Source organism: Accipiter gentilis, chromosome 14 (genome assembly GCF_929443795.1).
Source record: "Accipiter gentilis chromosome 14, bAccGen1.1, whole genome shotgun sequence".
Taxonomy (NCBI): Eukaryota; Metazoa; Chordata; class Aves; order Accipitriformes; family Accipitridae; genus Astur; species Astur gentilis.
This window is the reverse complement of record NC_064893.1, coordinates 24,064,122-24,081,951: the sequence shown is the minus strand read 5'-3', so window position 1 is coordinate 24,081,951 and position 17,830 is coordinate 24,064,122. Positions and strand designations below refer to the sequence as shown.

The 17,830-nt window shown below is 38.3% G+C and overlaps 1 protein-coding gene across 2 annotated transcripts in view; it reads left to right on the top strand.

Annotated features, from left to right (window-relative positions):
- PREX1 (phosphatidylinositol-3,4,5-trisphosphate dependent Rac exchange factor 1) overlaps window positions 1–17,122 on the top strand; it is a 179,341-nt gene extending 162,219 nt beyond the window's left edge. For both annotated transcript variants that reach the window (XM_049816575.1, XM_049816574.1), the window contains exons 27-40: window positions 1,827–1,915; window positions 2,310–2,392; window positions 3,013–3,103; window positions 4,846–4,974; window positions 5,683–5,724; window positions 7,610–7,827; window positions 8,836–8,935; window positions 9,602–9,745; window positions 10,396–10,510; window positions 10,950–11,016; window positions 11,781–11,968; window positions 12,688–12,790; window positions 13,350–13,417; window positions 15,639–17,122. In XM_049816575.1, the coding sequence (XP_049672532.1) occupies window positions 1,827–1,915; window positions 2,310–2,392; window positions 3,013–3,103; window positions 4,846–4,974; window positions 5,683–5,724; window positions 7,610–7,827; window positions 8,836–8,935; window positions 9,602–9,745; window positions 10,396–10,510; window positions 10,950–11,016; window positions 11,781–11,968; window positions 12,688–12,790; window positions 13,350–13,417; window positions 15,639–15,681 (1,480 nt within the window). In that variant the 3' untranslated portion in view covers window positions 15,682–17,122. The remainder of the gene's footprint in view (window positions 1–1,826; window positions 1,916–2,309; window positions 2,393–3,012; window positions 3,104–4,845; window positions 4,975–5,682; window positions 5,725–7,609; window positions 7,828–8,835; window positions 8,936–9,601; window positions 9,746–10,395; window positions 10,511–10,949; window positions 11,017–11,780; window positions 11,969–12,687; window positions 12,791–13,349; window positions 13,418–15,638) is intronic.
- Window positions 17,123–17,830: the final 708 nt, after the last annotated feature.

Below are 17,830 nucleotides of genomic sequence, written 5' to 3'. Positions count from 1 at the left end.
ACATTTGGAAACTCAACTTCAGAAGAAGTGGAATAACAAATTGCAGTCATGTCTGACCATTGCAACTTTACATCCTTAATATGCCATTTTTTACATTTACAGAAAGGCCATAGGACTTTGCCTATAAGAAGGAATAAAGACACTTTACAGTGGGCTGGAGGATTACAGTAACCTGAGTGAATGATGTGTCTTTGAAACTTCCATGCTACAGGCCTCATTCTTTACTTGCTGTTGGCTTTGTACTAGTATAAGTAGGAATATGTTACATTCATGCAGGACTGCAGAAATGACAGAATCAGAGCAGTTCACATTGCAAGGGGTCTCTGGAGCCTACATGGTCCCATCTCTTGCTCTGAACAGGTCCAACAAGATCAGTTGCTCAGGACCTTCTCCGGTTGAGTATTGAATGTCTCCAAGGACAGTAGATAAGAAGTCAGTAAAGAAACAGAACCAGCACTTACAATGTTGAGATCTGTGGCATCTATTTATTGTGTTAGATTTAAATCTGCACATGTGCTCTGAAGCTGTTTTATTGAAATGTGCTGTATTTCTTTCGCTGTTAAGAGAAATCCCAATTATGAACGCTGTTTAGTTTAAATGGTTCCTGTAATTGAGACTAATCTATTCTGCATAACAAAGTGACATCACAAACAGTCTCTGTGGGTCTGTCACTGCTTCCAAAATTCTGCACGTAAATGTAAGATGAGAAAGATTATTCTCTCTTATCTTTATTAGACAGAGGCAGAGAATTAAGCATATATTACAGATAATAGTTACTCAAGGGGGAATAAAATGGTTTTTGATCTGAAAAACTACTGAGGAGCTACAAAAATAAGTAAATTACAGATAAGAAAGTATCTTGTTTGCATTAGCCATGCTTCTTTCTCCGAGATCATTTGGAGGTGTAATTCAAATTTCATCATTTCAGACTGTGGAGTAGGTGCCATAAGTATTAATCTTCTTAAGAAAAAATAGATTTCTTTGATAATATGTTTAACAAAGGACAGGCAAGAACCCCAGTTAGGGTTCTTTCAATTGCTCTTATATTTTTCTCTCACGTCACTCTAAAATAAAAACAAAGGAAGAGACAACATGGAGAATTTTGTAGGCTTTGTTTTGAGTTTGTGCTATTAAAAACACTGTGTCACTTAATTGGAGGGGGACAGAATAAGATCCATATCCTTTTTGGTTACTTTTATTAAGTTATGATTAGTGTAAAGTGAACTTTAAACAGAGGAGAACTAGAGTTTTCCAGGTGTGCATGAGCCAGCATCAGTGTGAAGCGAACTATAGTGACTCCTCTGCTTCCCGAGACAGTTTTAGGATCTGCAGTGCCTGATTCTCTGATGGTATAGATTCCTTAAATTTCCTCTCCCATCTCCAATGGCTGTGCTACTGCAGCTTCAACGTATGCTGGAGTTGGATGCTGTAATGTCCTGAGAATTGGTAACAAATGTTGAGTTTAGTGGAGATTCAGTCTCATAGATTTTAATTATTTCTCCCCTACTCGACACTCGTAGAGCATGCTTAATGATGCAACCCAGATGAGGTCCCTGGTGGGAAGTCCATTTTCATTATTTATAGGATCCAGGCAATATATTAAGCATTGAGTGGTCACTAGAAATGGAAAAAGACATCCTCTTACAGTGCCAGCCCCAGAGGCCTTGCTTAATGGTTGTTCTGCCTCTAATTAGTTTTTCTTTTGTATATGTGTAACAGAATTAGTTTTGGGGATTGCAGTGTTAATAACAACAGAATGATAGTATATCAGAGACTGGGTATAAGGACAACTTTTTTTCAATCACCTTCTTTGCTTTTCTTTCTAGTGAATGCAACAGTAACCGGGACTCAGTGTTGTCATACACCAGTGTACGGAGTAACAGCTCTTACTTGGGCAGTGATGAGATGGGATCAGGTGAGTACATGCATAGGTTATATGCATATTTCTCATACTGGACACCTTAGTAGAGCTGATAAGACTTTGCTGATTATAAGCACTTGCATGTTTAAGTTGCAATGCAGTTTCTTCAAAACTAGTCACAAGAACATAAAGATAGAGATTTGTTCTTTTTCTAATGAACCACAGTAAATTTGGAATATGGAAGAGGTATTAGGCAGGGATAAGCTTCTATAGTTACCAGATATTTGCATTATATGAAAAATCATGAGTATTTTGATCTATGAATTAGAGAAAAAGCAGCAATCATTTTTCCACGACTCCGGTGCGAAGGTGTGCTTGTGTCATCTCTGGCTTCATCACAGATTATGTTTGTAAGACAGTTAAAGGCTTTTCATCTTTCCTTTTTTAGGAGATGAGCTTCCCAATGATATGAGGATTCCTTTAGACAAACAAGACAAACTTCATGGCTGTCTGGAACATCTTTTTAACCAGGTATGTAAAGCATTACTCTTACACAGAATTGCTTTCTCTTTATCAATGTCAATTTAAGAAATTGGAAGTATAAAATTGTTTAATGAAATCATAGTTTGAGGGAAGGCATACTATCTTGGGGTACAGTGTAAGCAAGTATATTATAGGACAGTTAGAGGAATCAATTTTGTCAACATTTAAGTTGTCTTGTGTGATTTAGGCAAGGTTGACCTGCCTTATCTCAGGCATTAGACTAAGGGGAAAAAAGCTTTCATGAGAAAAAAAAAGGAAAAGAACAAAATTCTAATACCTTGTATGATCTAAATGGATCACATTTACAGTCTCAGGAGAGTCCTCACAAGTTTAGCCAACAGATGTCTTTATAGATGCATAGCACCAGAGAATTGTTTTGTATTATCTTTTATCTCATCAGCATGTAGATCATCATTGTGCAAAATGCTGTATTCAGTGTGAGGCTCTTGAGGCCAGTTCAGGCTTAGAAAGTCTTAATGCCATTTGTCAGTGAGAAATCATTCCAAAATAAAAATAGTGTAATGGCTTTTGCACTTTCCCACAAGAGTTCTGTTCAGATTTTCATCTGCAAATCTTACTAACACTGACTGAAAACGTTCCAATTGTAGGTTGATGCAATCAATGCACTTCTAAAAGGACCAGTAATAACTAAGGCCTTTGAAGAAACCAAGCACTTCCCAATGGAACACAGTTTGCAAGGTAAAGAAAAAGGTTGATTGTATTTAATAAAGTGATTTGCTAGTTCTTGAGAGCTTAACACGAATGCACATGTGCTATATGGCCACAAAGAGTTACTTAACTATGCAGTCTACCCAGTCATACATTAATGGCAGGTACATGTCTGACCATTGAAATTTTGCATCCTTAAAATGTCATTTTCACATGAATTCCTTCTGAAGAGCACAGAACGCTTTTCTGTTATATGCGCTGAATCCTCACAGCTCTTGCACAAGTCCCCAGATCTATCCTTTGATGTGAGCACAGATATGTATCTCAAAAGGTGCGAGGTAGAGATAGGCCAGATACAAGCTAAATGAGCACTCTGATAAGCTGATGAGGGGCTGACAACTGTAGATCTGAGGCACCAAAAGGTTCTGCCTGAGTTTGCTTAATGACTTACCCATCTGAAGAAAAGCAGAAAAATTGCCAGAGTAAACTCATCCTCACATGACACTTATTTTGAAAACTGATTCCCATAGAGAGCAAACATATGATACCGTGTTTTGTTTTTCCTCAGGGAGCATGATGAGACTTTGGTCTTAATGGTTTTGGGGCCCAGGATGTGGTTTCTTCTCTCGCTGAAATACACAGAACTTTATTTTCTGAATATTTGCTGCATTTCCTTTCCCACTTGAAATCTGAAATGTTTCCTACTATTCCTACTGTATTTCAGGTGCTGTAGTCATGGCCTCCTCCGTAACCTTTGACAAGCTCTATTTTTAAGTTACAGTGGCAAACTCTATAAGGGGGCTTTTTCTGCCTTTTTTTTTTTTTTCCTGACTCCAGAAGTAACTCCTATGGAGTTCTGTTAAATGAACTCATTTTGACAAACACATTCACATTTATGTAGAATATCTGTTAGTCTTTCCATGCACTGTTTGAATGAAGTGAAGAAATAACAGACATCTTGTGTTCATTTCCTTTATTTTATTTTGCTTAAATGGAGTCTCATTTATTAAAACTAGATTAATTACACTGAGAGAGTCTTTTAGTTAACTGAAGTTAACTGAAGATCCCACATTCATCACACTAAGGGACAGACAAACCCTGCTTACATTCAGCTGGAATCCTGGACCAGAGTGTCTTATTTAATAGCTACCATAGACACCTTTCAGTGATGGATGTAAATTTGAATGTTTTCCCATTTCTGTTCATGAGCAGTTATTTGGCACAGTTTTTCTGTGTTTGTCTGCTTATGCATTTTATCACCAACAGTGGGGTATTTGGCTCAGTTATATAGCTAAGTCATGGAGAATAAATCTTCTAGTCCGTAATTAAATAATTAGCTTCCATCAGGTGAAAGACGTCTCATCAGTATTATGGGATGTGACAGCTGCAGCCAAAAAGTTGATCTGATTCTGCACAGCCAGAGAGTCTAGATCTACCCGATATAGCTGCCTGCACATTATTAAAGGCAGAGAAGACAGAAGGGAATTCTGTGCTTTGTGAGTAGTGCAGAGCTCCCTTCACTATGCATGTCACCCAAGTGCATAACTTTTAGTCCACAATCCTGACAACAATGCTAGGAGACTGCTGATAAAGAGATTATAGGAATAGTCTTTTTTTCTTCCTGTATTAGTTCTATTTAAGTACCTTTTTCATTCACAGTTGTTGCTATTGATACTGTATCTCTGGTTTCATCTGTATACACGTTATAACTCATAAGCCACACTCAGCTATGTAGCATTTCCTTAATGGCTAACAAACTCCATTTTTTCTAGAATTTAAACAGAAGGAAGAAAGCACAGTTAGGTGCCGGAATAATATTCAAGCCAGCATTCAGGAAGATCCATGGAACCTTCCATTGCGCATCAAGAACCTTGTTGAAATCATACAAAAACATGTGGAAGGTCTGTAAATAAGGAAAAGTTTGTTATGGGCTTCAGGGAGAAAAGATCTTGATCTAATCAAGTCTAGCAGTTCATTTTATCATTTTATCTTAATTTGTCATAAGGCCATACTGGGCTCTGCAGAACAGGTAAAACAAGTTATTGTTTGCAGAGTCCCAGTGCTGTACGGTAAAACCTCACCTGTGCAGCAATTCCAAAGAACTTTCTCTCCCTTATTTTATTTAATTAGCCCATTCAGACAGAATGATATGAGAGTGATCCATTTCCCTGTGGTTTTTTTAACCCTTTTAGAAAATGGAGAGAGAGATGCTTGGTATATTCCAAAATGAAACGAACGTTAATCAGATACTACAACATCCTCAACGGTTGCAGTCTGGTTGAACTGGAACAGGAGCTGAATCTGATGTTTACAGTCCAGTGCAAAGCACTGGGCAGAAATCACCTGCTTAGGAATTCATCTACATGTGTAATTTGTTTCCAGTAATTCATGGTAGTTAACAGAACATTTAGCCTGTAAAATTCTTTGATTTACACCTTGTTTCTTTCTCAGTCGTTAAAATGTCTGTATGAGTAAGGAATACTAGAGTAAATAGAAATGGCCACACAGGGGCCAGGGATTGTAGAGAATGAGGAGACTGTTAACCAAATGCAATCAAATCTACCTTGATATCATGTTGACTAGAGCATTCCTTTTCTTCACTGTTTTAGATGGGAAGAACCAGCTGCTTTTGGCCTTGTTAAAATGCACAGGTAAGGGATTTTGATTTGTTGCAAAACAACATCATATATACAGAAGTCCCTAGCACAGTTTTATGTGCATGCATGTGCATACACCAGGATGTTATGTTTTTCCTTAGCATTTAGGTTTTTCCCTGGCATTTTATGCTAATATTTCTCATGCTCTGCATCTAGGGCAACCTTTCCATGCATCTGACATCTCTTCTTCAGTTTACGTTATTTCAATTCACTGTAGGCGGCTTGTGTTACCTGGCTGGTCGCTGGTGTTTCACAAGCACTCTGGTTTTTGTTTGTTTTTTTTCTTACTGTGTTCATTTTTCCCTTTGTACAATCCCCCTTCCCAGATGGCCTTTACTGTTTCCTGCTGTGGTGAGAACATGCAGCAAAAATGAGACCTATTGCATAACTTTCTGTGAGACTGTGGACTCTGTCATCTTTCCAAATAGAGCAGGCATGTTAGGAGTTAGAATTGAAATATACTGAAATTACAGCCAGGAGCAGACTAAGAACCTAAATGTGCAGGCAGCAGCTAAATACATTGTGGACATCATTAATTTGTAACCACGCACAAAACATTGTGCTCATGGATCAAGGGACAGGCCTTTCCCAGGAGTGAATGTGCAGTCATTTTGTAATTGAAACACCTACTTGGTGTACTTTTGTTTGAAAATGAGGTAATAAATAATTGGAATAGGCTGTCGTTATTCCACTGTGCCAGGCTTGATTCTCAAGTCTTCGTAGAATGAAGATGAGAGATTTGTATGGCTCTAAGTCACTTGTCAACTCCTGCCAGGGCTGGTCCATGAGTCTGTGCCAACCAGCTTGTGGTGTCGGTCTAGTGTCCATAAAAGCTGTTTTTACTGATAGTAGATATGATTATAGTAGATATAATGACTCCCTAAGTCTCTACCTGTGCCCCATCTCCTGCAGCATTTCCATGAACATCCTCTGGACAGAACAAAGAAGCAGATGGCACTGAACTGACAATGGCACCAGGGATTCCCTTGCCTTGAGGGCAGTCCTAAGCTCTCTTTGCCTTACGTCTAGCAGTACAGAGGTGTGCTGCTAGAAGGATTGGTTGCCTTTAAGTTGAGAATATGGCCCAGGGCCTGGAGTGTATTAGTCGGTCTATTGTGTTCAGTGCTTTATAAAAATAATCCAGATCTTCAAAGCCTCTGGGTGATGTTTTCAGCTTCTCTCTCTGGGGAACGCTGCCTGGACAATGAGAGACTGCTGTATTGCAGTGCCTGCTGGAGGAGCCCAGGGTGCCTGGGAAGTAGCTTGTCACTTATTCATGTGCCTCTTTGGCCTGCAATCCCCTTAAGTGTGACGAGGTTGATTTGACCAGCATGTGGCTGCCTGGCAGGCGGACTGGAAGGAAAGTTAACACAGGGGAAATTCTCCCAGGAAACATAAACCAATTGGTACCGTATGGGCAGGCCCAGTTAATGCATTAAGCATATGGGAAGCCCACAAAATACAGATGGATGGGGGAAGATGAATCTCTTAATAGCCCAGGAGAGAAGTAATGGCAGAGACCTTCTTTCAAGAATTCTTTTGCTTCTGTAAGCATAAAAAGAAGGGAATCAATCCAGATATGGCACTAAGGAGTTATAGCTCTTCCCAGTCAGAAGAATGAGCATGCAGATGGCAGAGGAAGTAATAAACAGTCAAGTGTACTAGAAAATTTTCAAACATGCATGTACTCCAGCTATGCTGTCTTTATTTATACACCCAGGTCACACAGCAAGAAGAGGTTATCTGTTAAGTCTGTGAAAGCTACAGCAGAAGCCAAATGTCATGCACACACGCGCACACGCAAACTGCCTCTTTGGCAGTGAGATTAAAGACAAGTATACTCATGACTTCTCTGTGTTTCTCTCCCCTTCTCTGGCAGATACTGAGCTACAGCTGAGACGCGATTCCATCTTCTGTCAGTCTCTTGTGGCTGCTATTTGCACCTTTTCAGAGCAGTTACTGGCTGCTCTCAACTATCGATACAACAACAATGGGGAGTACGAAGAGAGCAGCAGAGATGCCAGCAGAAAATGGCTGGAACAGATAGCAGCCACTGGTGTTTTACTAAACTACCAGTCTCTTCTCTCCCCTGCTGTGGTAAGATGAAGAGTTGTGGCACCCTTGGGTCTGCTCACACTTGCCTGTATGCTTCTCTGCCACTCACAGCACAGCCAGAGCCCTTCTTTCTAGCAGCATGTTAGACTCTCACTACTACAGCAACCTCTGGAGATTCCTGCTGCTGACAACCATGTGCCAATATTCCATATCCCATCATTTTAATCTCGTCACAAATATTGGACCCAGTATCACGCTAGAACACCATAGGAATCTTTCTGCCTTTGTATTTGGAGCAATGCTGCTGCATTTAGGGAGGTTTTACTACTCAGTAGTTGGTGACACGTGTGTGGCCTGCCATCTTCTGGTTAAAACACACATTTCAACAAATAGGCGAAGAAGTTCTGAGTATTTCAAGAGTTGGGACAACAGGAAAATGTAGACTTTTGTTCATACTGTGGACACATTTATGGAATAGACTGCACTCTCTCACTTCTGTGCTGCTGGTATTTGAGGCGCCATGTCTAAGGAGGAGAGGAGTTGGTCTTACATAGTTCCTCTGCACCCAACGAACAGATAAGCCACAGCTGCCATAACTGTAAAAATGTTAAGAAAAAAGGAGCATAAAAAAGACAAGTAGCTCTGACACTATAGAGAAGCGACATTTTTTTGGACTTTGTAAACGTTGTAGATTGAGCGTGGGGGTTTTTTTTAAATATAATCCAAATTATATGCATATGTAACTGCTGTTTATTCACGTTGCATGGAATGCATGGCTGTTCTTCACATTTGTAGGTATAGAGTAAAGCTTGGAGAAAGAGATCCCTTCAAACTTATTCAGTCCTTAAGCTTCTCTACTCTCTGTGAATCACATCAAGTAACGTCTAAGCAAAGGGTAGCTATCTTGTATCACAAAGTTCCAGAGCCATTAGTAATTACCTGACTGGGTTGGAGTTAATGGAAAGCTCCACATTCTGCTCTAGGTCTCCTGAACCAAAGCATGCACATAACAGCTATACTTTCCTGCCATTCTGTTTCTTTGCTCTACAGAAGGAAGAGCGTACCATGCTGGAAGACATCCAGGTCACTCTGACTGAACTGGACAAAGTTGCCTTCTATTTCAAGCAGCTGGATGAAAGTCTTGTAGCAAGTGAGTATTCTCTGTTTCTCTGAAGCTCTTTTTTTCTTGTTTGTTTTATGGATTAATATCCTCCCTGATTATAAATCTAACAGACCATGTCAGACCTGGAGAGCGCTGAGCAGCTTTTCTGAAGCACTGTTGCATTCCCTCAGGTTCCACTGCAAAAACGCAGCATAAAAAGCAGGACTGACATCATGGGCTGCTGGTGGCATGTTCTGTGATTTGTAACTATGGTCTGTGCCAGTGTACCTTACCTGTGTGATTTCGCACACAGGGAGATATGACAGATGATGAGCAGTTCCTGACAGAAGTTTGTAATTCACCACAGTACCTAAGGTAGAAGGACTAGCCCTCCTCAGCTCTTCTGTGTCCTGTGTCCCACCCTGCCAGATCTCTCTCCATGTTTACAGACTATGAGATGCCGTGAAACAAGATGGATTTTAATTATTAACCACATTTATTGTATTAGCATCAAACATTATGCTAGGTCATGCTAACTGTGTATCTTCTTAAGTATAATATTTCAGAGCCTGCATTCTCTTAATAAAGGCTCTCTGTTATTCATCTAATGGTGATGTGAAATGTCATTATCTAATATAACAAACTCAGATAGCAGTGGTTTCGCGTTGCTCCTGCTGTGGTAAAGCATCAAGTGTTTTATCTTTATTTCTCCAGATACTCATGTCTTCTACCACATTGAAGGAAGTCGTCAGGCCTTGAAGGTTATCTTTTATCTTGACAGCTACTACTTCTCCAAACTGCCTTCTCGGTTTCAGAATGGGGGAAGCTTGAAACTGCACACGGTGCTCTTTACAAAAGGTGTCTATAAAAAGCTTTCTTGAGAAAAATAAGCTAACTGGTGATGCTGAAGGATTCAAAATAAAGAATGACCATGAAGGTCTTAATACAGTGCAGCTGAGAACTACAGGCATATTTAAGAAGCAGATGTTTCTATTCTAGAAAGACCTGGGAAGTGCTAGATTTTAGAATAAGGCACAGTCAGTGCCAAGATATGCCTGTTTGGGGCTTTTTTTATGCCTTCCTGTGAAGGCCATAGAGACATTATATTAGACTACATGCACAATCTGATCTAGTATGGTATCAGGAGATGTTCCCAGGCTACAGAGAAGTGTTTTTAAAAACATACACCATGAGAGAATCATCTGGGCTGGAAATTGACTTGATAACCAAATATTCACACCAAAATACAATACAGGAAATTTCCTTCAAGGGGATATTAGTGGGGAGTAATTGCTGTTAGATAGAACTGCTTTCTGTGAAGCTCACCTTTATGATACTACCACTATATTCCCATGCTGGGAAATGCATTAAATTTATGCAGTAACAGAATCAGCCTTGACATGATCCAACAGTCATTTGCTGAGCAGTGAGATGATATAGAGATAAATAAATAAATGGATGAAAAGAAAACTAATAACATAGGTTTAGTAAAATGTTTTCTTCTTCAGCTCTGGAGAGTATGGAGGGGCAATCACAACCAGCTGGCTCATCTCTAGAAGAACTTCCACAGCAAATTAATGGTATTTCACTTGAAAAAGTGCAGCAATATTACCGTAAACTCAGGTATTTCATGCTTCTTCTTTGCCTTAAAACACATTGAAAAGACCATTCCTTGCTAAGGACCTAAAATTTAATGAAAAAGAGATTCCATTCCTGATGGTTTCTTGTACAAATATGATTTTTGGAGATTCTCATTGTGTGGGAAACCTGTTAATTTTCTTACCACAGTTAAGCTTGTTCTGAAGTAGTGCACTGTACCATATGAAATCCCATCTAATTTGACTTCAGAACTTTGTGCAGAGCTAAAATTACATAAAAAAGGGGGGTTGGACTATTTTAGTACAGACTCTGTAAATTACTGCAATCAAAATGGTTCAATAAAAAAGCAGATCTTGAAGCTTTTTAGCATAGCCTTCTCAAATGTTTTAGACAAGAAAGTATACATATATGTGCTTGAAATATGACACACCAACTAATGTAGTCCTTGCTGGCTTTTTTGCAGGACATTTTACCTAGAGAGATCAAACTTGCCCACTGATTCCAATACTACTGCAGTGAAGATTGACCAGGTATTGTTATTGTGTTTATTTCTGCAATAAATTATCTCATAGAAATATTATTTCTACATCTCTAAAATCCCAGTCATGGGATACCCATATGGCAGACCTGTACAAACCGAAACGTCATTTAAAAAATGTTCCCTGTCCTAAAAAAGTTATCTGAATTTCTCTGAAGCTTGGCTACAGTTCCTTTGTTTCAAAGAAAATGTGTAGAACCCGGGTAGACACAAACCCCTTAACTTAGGCACTAATAAGACTCCATATCACTCTGACTGCCCCTGCTAAATACGGTATCTGATGTTAGACAGAATGAATTAATTTTCTTTTCCCACAGATGCATGAAAATGAACAATCGTTCAATTTACAAGTTACGCTTTGTTCACAGTTACAAAAGAAAACAACCCAAAAATAGTACTTCCCAGCATCTCATGTAAAGGCAGTCTGTCTAACTGGGGCAGGTGACATACGTGAATATATGCATGTAAGGCATTAAATACTACTGCGGGGAAGACAAAATCGGAGACTCTCTTTGCAATTGTAATATACATTGTAAACAGGTTATGTGATTTGTAATAATTGGAAAAAAATGCCAAAGCCTAAGTAATTGTATTTTCCTACTCTAAAGTTCATATATATTCTAAATAGTTGTTAACTGTGTGGCAGTCACTCTTGTTTAGATTATTGTGCTTAGACATAGGATAAAGAACTGTAAATGTCTTTATAACTGAAGGTGTAAGTATAACACTGATGCATTTTTTTATTGCTTTGTTTAGCTTATTCGCCCCATTAATGCAATGGATGAGCTTTGCAGGCTGATGAAGTCTTTCATTAATACAAAACCAACCCAGTCAGGCTATTCTAGCAGTAACACCTCAGGAGCTGGCCTGCTACCTATATCCTCTGAGCTCTGTTATCGACTTGGAGCCTGTCAGATTACAATGTGTGGCACTGGGATGCAGAGGTGAGATTTTTAAAACCTGTGTTTTACTGCTGCGATGAGAACTTTTGTCCTTTCTAGAGATTTGAGCAATATATTTGATTCTGTTCAGAGCAATGGAAAGGTAGATTGTAAGGGAATATATTAAGGACCTAAATCTACTGCCATCTTTATATTAGGGTAGGTTGTGACTTTTAATACTTTTGTTAAGAATTAGTATTGACACACAAACTTTTTTTTGTTTCAGTGCATCAACCAATGCAACTGAGCAATCTCATTGCATATTACTTTCAGCCAACATTGTCTTCAATCACACACTGAAAATGTAGGACGTTGCTCAAAAATAGCTTTAGAATCTTGGTGTGTGCAAGCATTGATTCCAAACGCAGCACTGTTCTTCCAGTGTCTCAACACCACTGAGTAAAGATAAGATTCATTTGTGAATAACTTTATATGAATGCAGAAGAACTTTATATGAATGGAGAGACTGCAGAAGAGCAGTGAAACATAGCCTTGTAGTAATGAAGCTGGAGACTCAAATAATTGCAGTATCTAGGTGTAATGAGACTGCAAATGCAGGACTGAGGTCATTTTATAGTTTCGTAAGTGAAAAAACTAAAAAAGTAAATGTAAGAACACTAGCTAACAGAAGTCATATTTAACAGGTAAATGTCCTGTACATACCTATTTATACATTTTTAGATGTGATCTGTGATTTTAATATCTCTTGTTCCCGTGTTCAGAAGTACATTGAGTGTGTCCCTAGAGCAAGCAGCCATACTGGCTCGAAGTCATGGACTTTTGCCCAAGTGTATAATGCAAGCTACAGACATCATGCGAAAGCAAGTAAGTATTTGGATCTATGTCTGCTGCATGCCACCGTTTTCATTCCAGCAACATCATTGTACAAACACCAGTTTATTTTGATGTGGCACTGTATTTTGTGTGCTACAAACCCATATAGCCAAACTTCTATCAATGTCTGAATAGCTGCACATATATTTGACAGGAACAAATTAACTTTTGCATGTACAGCCATTACAGCAATTAAAATAAATGCCTGAGTGTACGTTATTTAATAAGTGTGTGCCTTGATGGTTAGAAAGTAGAGACTATCCAGTATATTTAAGACAATTTCTGTAAATAAAAAAATGAAGTCTCAGTCACAGTGTTAAATAGTAGAAATTCCCTAGTGTTAGACAGCAGTGCTTGTAAAGTGCTTTGGGACTAATTCCATCTTTTAAGTAAACACAGATGACTAATGTATCCATCCAATGGATTCCAAATCTTCTAAAAGTAGTTAATGGATTCTCAAATAGAAACCATCCTCCCATTATAATATTTTCCCCTAAGGATCAGGTGCTTTATCAATACTGTCAGTACCATAAATTCTCTGTTTCCTTAGGGACCAAGGGTTGAAATCTCTGCCAAGAATCTGAAAGTGATGGACCAAATGCCACAGTGTGCACCTCGGTAGGTTATTATGTGTTGTGCTTTTTATCTGAGTGCTGGTTTTATGTTTCTGTAACAGTTGTGGAGTTCCTGTTAGAACCAAAGATCTCCTTAGTAGCAGTAGTGGAAAAAAGAAAAAAATTCCTGTTCTTCTTTCTCACTGTACTAAACTAAGTGCACTGTAATCAGCTTTGCTGCTTACGATTTGCAGATCATTAACTTCAAAGGTTTCTGCACTTTCTGAATAAAACATAACTGCTCAGAGAGAAGGGCCTTTTGTGGACAGTTGCTGTGACTTGGCAAAGCTAGTGATTGACAGCCATCTGTGGAATGCTTAGAAAGAAAAATTCCTGAATAGCAAATCTGACTGCAGATATGCAAAGATAAGTCAAAGGCTAATATTATTGTGTGCTTAGAAGAGCTTGACTGTTTAGTTATGGCAGAGCACATTTAAGAGCAAGCAGTTCAAGTCAGAGTAACCATACAGTAATGCAGTGCTAAGGAAGATGAGTTGCCCAGTTTTTGTCTAGAAAACAACTTTGAAAAGCACTGTACATTTGTGAATCCTGCTCCACCTAATGGGAGCTAGAGATGTTCATAATCTCTCTCTGCAGGAGAAGAATACCTTTAATGTTAAGAAAAGTATCTCTTTCTGGCCAATTGCCTCCAATTTCATATATCAGAGAGAAGAGAATATTCTTTAATAAACTGTCACACAGCATTTTCCCACAATGGTAGTAACAAATGCTCATGGTTTAGATGGCAATATATACAGAATCAGTCTGTACAAACATCAGAGAAACTTCTGATTCTGCTCTTGTTAATGGCATTGTTTACATGAAGGCAAAACAGTTCTGGCATGCAGGAATCAGCACCAGAAAAGATCCAGTAAAGTCTATGCCATCCTTCCAGATAGAGCGAGTGTGTTTGCTAGTGCTAGGGTCCTCCAAAGAACATATTAGTTCAGTGTCAAGAAGACTTCCTTAAAACACTGGTATCTTATTCACCCATTAAGACTTCTGAGTTAGTCTAAACAAGCCCTGACTCTTTTCTTTTTTTTTTTTTTCCTCCTTCCTATCTGCTCCTCAAAATGTTTACGGGAAATTATTTTAAACTTTAGAGACTGTGACGGTGCTTAGTCTAACAGTCTGGCCTTGGTTTATTTTCTCAAAGACCTTAAAAAGAATATTTTGCATTTAGAAACTTATCCTTCTGTTGGATTGTAATTGCTATTTCAAAAAGGAATAAAACAATAGTCAGTGTTGGCTTTTGTACCATGTCGCCAGTGTCATACACCAGTGTTTGAGCAGCATGGTTATTTTGCCTTATTAATGGCTGTACATTACTTTGGTTCCGTTTATAGGACTGTAACAGCATGCTATGTTCAAACAGAAACAGCTTTACAAACAAATCGTAAGCTAAGGCATTTCTCTTCTTTCGTGTACACTCTAAATCACGATGACAAACTCCAGGACTGTTTACTTGGATTATTTCAGGGCAATAAAGTTCAGATACATGTGTTCCTACTGGGTTGCATCATCATAATGTGAAATAAAACTGAGCAAAGTTAAAAAGAGAGCCAGTGAATTAATGTTAAATCTCAGGATTTTATTTCCTAGCATTGAGGTTTGTCAAACTCTGTAGTAGCAGTCTTTAAAAAGAAGTTGTAAAAGACTTGAGTTTATGCAAATGTAAAGTAGAAAAAGCCAAGACAAAGCTACCACAAACGGTCATATATATGAATGACAGTCAAGATGCGCTTAGGTTTAACCACTGGCCTCAATTTGCTGATCTTGTGATTCAAAAAATTTCTCTGAAAACATGATTACTAATTTTAAAGTTTGTTAAACCATGCTAACAACCAAATAAGTTCTTTTATCTGTTTGGTATCCCAATCTGTATGAGGGGTGAACTCTCTTGTTCAGGAAAAATGCTGAACTGGGCTTAGAACAAAAGAAAAAGAGAAAGAGAGAAGGGGCTGTTGAAGACCCAAATTGGGCCAAATTTAAAAGGGAGTGATGGAAAGTCTCAAATAGTATTTCAATGATGAATGTAAATACTTTAGTTAATAAATCACTAGTGGCACTTCTAAATTTGCAATTATTAAAATTAAAAATAGTGGTATTCTTGATACTGGATTACCTCTAAAGCTTGCAGAATGATAAAGGAGAAGTTAACTCTCATATACTGTGCCAGTAACTTTATGTATCATTTAATACCTTACTCTTCATCTGCCTTAAAGACTCTATAGGTTGTGCCAGCCACCTACAGATGGGGATTTATAAAAGTGAGAGAGGCACCTACATTGCAGCATTGTTAAAGCATTCAGCTATGAGCAGCCCTGTCTGAGGACCCACTCTAACTGACACTGATGGTGCTGAATCAAGAGAGGACGAGATATTGCTCTGGTTTAGTAGGATATGAACCTGCTGGACCCAGGCACCAAGAATCTGCCTTTGAACTCCTGCAGCACGTGCAGGGATTCCTGTATTGCTTTGACTTCTTGAAGAAATTCTTGAAACAACCACCACAGAGTTAAGATGGATGTTACTGCCATTTGCTAGATGCCTGGAAAAGTGACAACTGTATTTCAAGAGAGCGCAGTTTTCCTGATGACTCGTTTGTGCTGCCACCTAAAAGTTGTGGACTTCAAGATATGGATTGGTTAAGAAAATCCAGAATGACACATATCTCTCTCCCTGTACTGCATCTGGCATCCATTTAATTGCCAGCATAATTTTGGTCAGCATCCTTGAGCAGTACCTTCATAAACACCACTTTTTCATTAACTGACCTGCACTTTTGAACAACGAATAGCACAATCTATGGTGTATTCAAATATGAACACAAAGAATTTCTTCTGGAATAATTTTCCACTTCAGCCCAGTGAGAACCAATCTCTCTATGCTGCAGGGTATACATTCCATAATACTTCTTAACATTACTTCATTTTACTTACTGTAGCTTTCAGGTTTTTGATTAACTCTTTTTGCTAATGCCCTATTATGTACTCTGGAAATACAGTACTATTTAAGAGGAGAGATTGGGAGTGAAGGATTTTAAAGGAAACTTTACAAAGGAAAAATACAGTCTTATAATCTGATTATTTGAACAGATGTAGTTTTTAAAACAGGTCAGAAGAACTATACTTATTTATGTGGAGTGGAATATGTGTTTTCGATCATGTTATTATATATACAAGATTTAAATAAAAATTATATTGTTTAAAATGGGACCAATATGCTGGCAATTACACAGCTACTCCCAGTTTACTGAAAAAAAATCTACATTATTTAAAATCATTCAATATTTAAGTAGTCTTTAATACAGTTATTAAGATGTATTAGGGATGCTTTTAAGTTAAAAGAAAAAAGGAATCATGTATATAATGTACTTTATTTTTTCTTGTTTGAAAAATTGTTCTCCATTCTGTCAGTATTATCCTAAGCACAGTAATTTTTTCCAAATTACTGGCTGAAACTAATTGAAACGTGTCAGCAGTCTCAGGACAGAAATAATGTTCTTTTGGAGTGAGTGCCTTAATATGACCACCCATCCCTCACGAATTTCAGTCGTAGCAGGTGTCACTAGAAGGGTGTATAGGAAACTTACCATTCCTCTGTTGCTCCACAGCCTCATTTAAAACAATTCATAGTTAGGAGATCCAGAAGCGCTTTGCTGTGATGTATATTCTAGAAAATAAAGGTTTGGGGTTTTTATTTCTGATGTTGTTTGTTCTTTAGCTGGCTTAATTTTTTTTCATTAACATCCAAACCGACTCAAAAACTAAAATTAAGACTTTTTCCATTTGGATATGAAGGTCTCGTAAATTTTTTAATCTACACTTCAACACAAAATGGCTTATGACAAAGTTTGGGGATGCAGATTGTTCTGAATTTTGTCTCTTATTTTTTAAATTTCTTTTTTCTTCACTCACAGACTGAAGTAATTTTGGGGAAGGAGCGTGACTTTTTTACTCTCTTACTTTTAACTGTTTCCTCTGACCTACAGCAACCTGTTGCAGGGAACTTGGACAACCCATCACTTGCCAGCTGTTGGTTACAGGGGTTTGTTACTGAGTATCCATTTTGTACTGCAGCCAGATGAGCAGATCATTATTTCAATGCACTTTTTGTTAATTTTGGAAGATTCTTGCCATTTGCTGTTTGAAGAAGAAATGGATGTTTCTTTACTGAATCCTCAACTTAAAATGTACTTAGTATTGTAAGAACTGTAGGAGCACCCAAAAATAAAAAAAGAACACACAGGCCAAGATCCTCGCTTTGTCTACATCAGCTCTGTTCAGCAGAACTGCAGCAATTTACAGTCTGGCGAGGATCCTGGTCCACACTTACGCAGTCACTGCATAAAGATGCATAGAAGAGTATCTAAGGGCATTTACACTGTGCACTGTTTTACATTGAACTGTATATG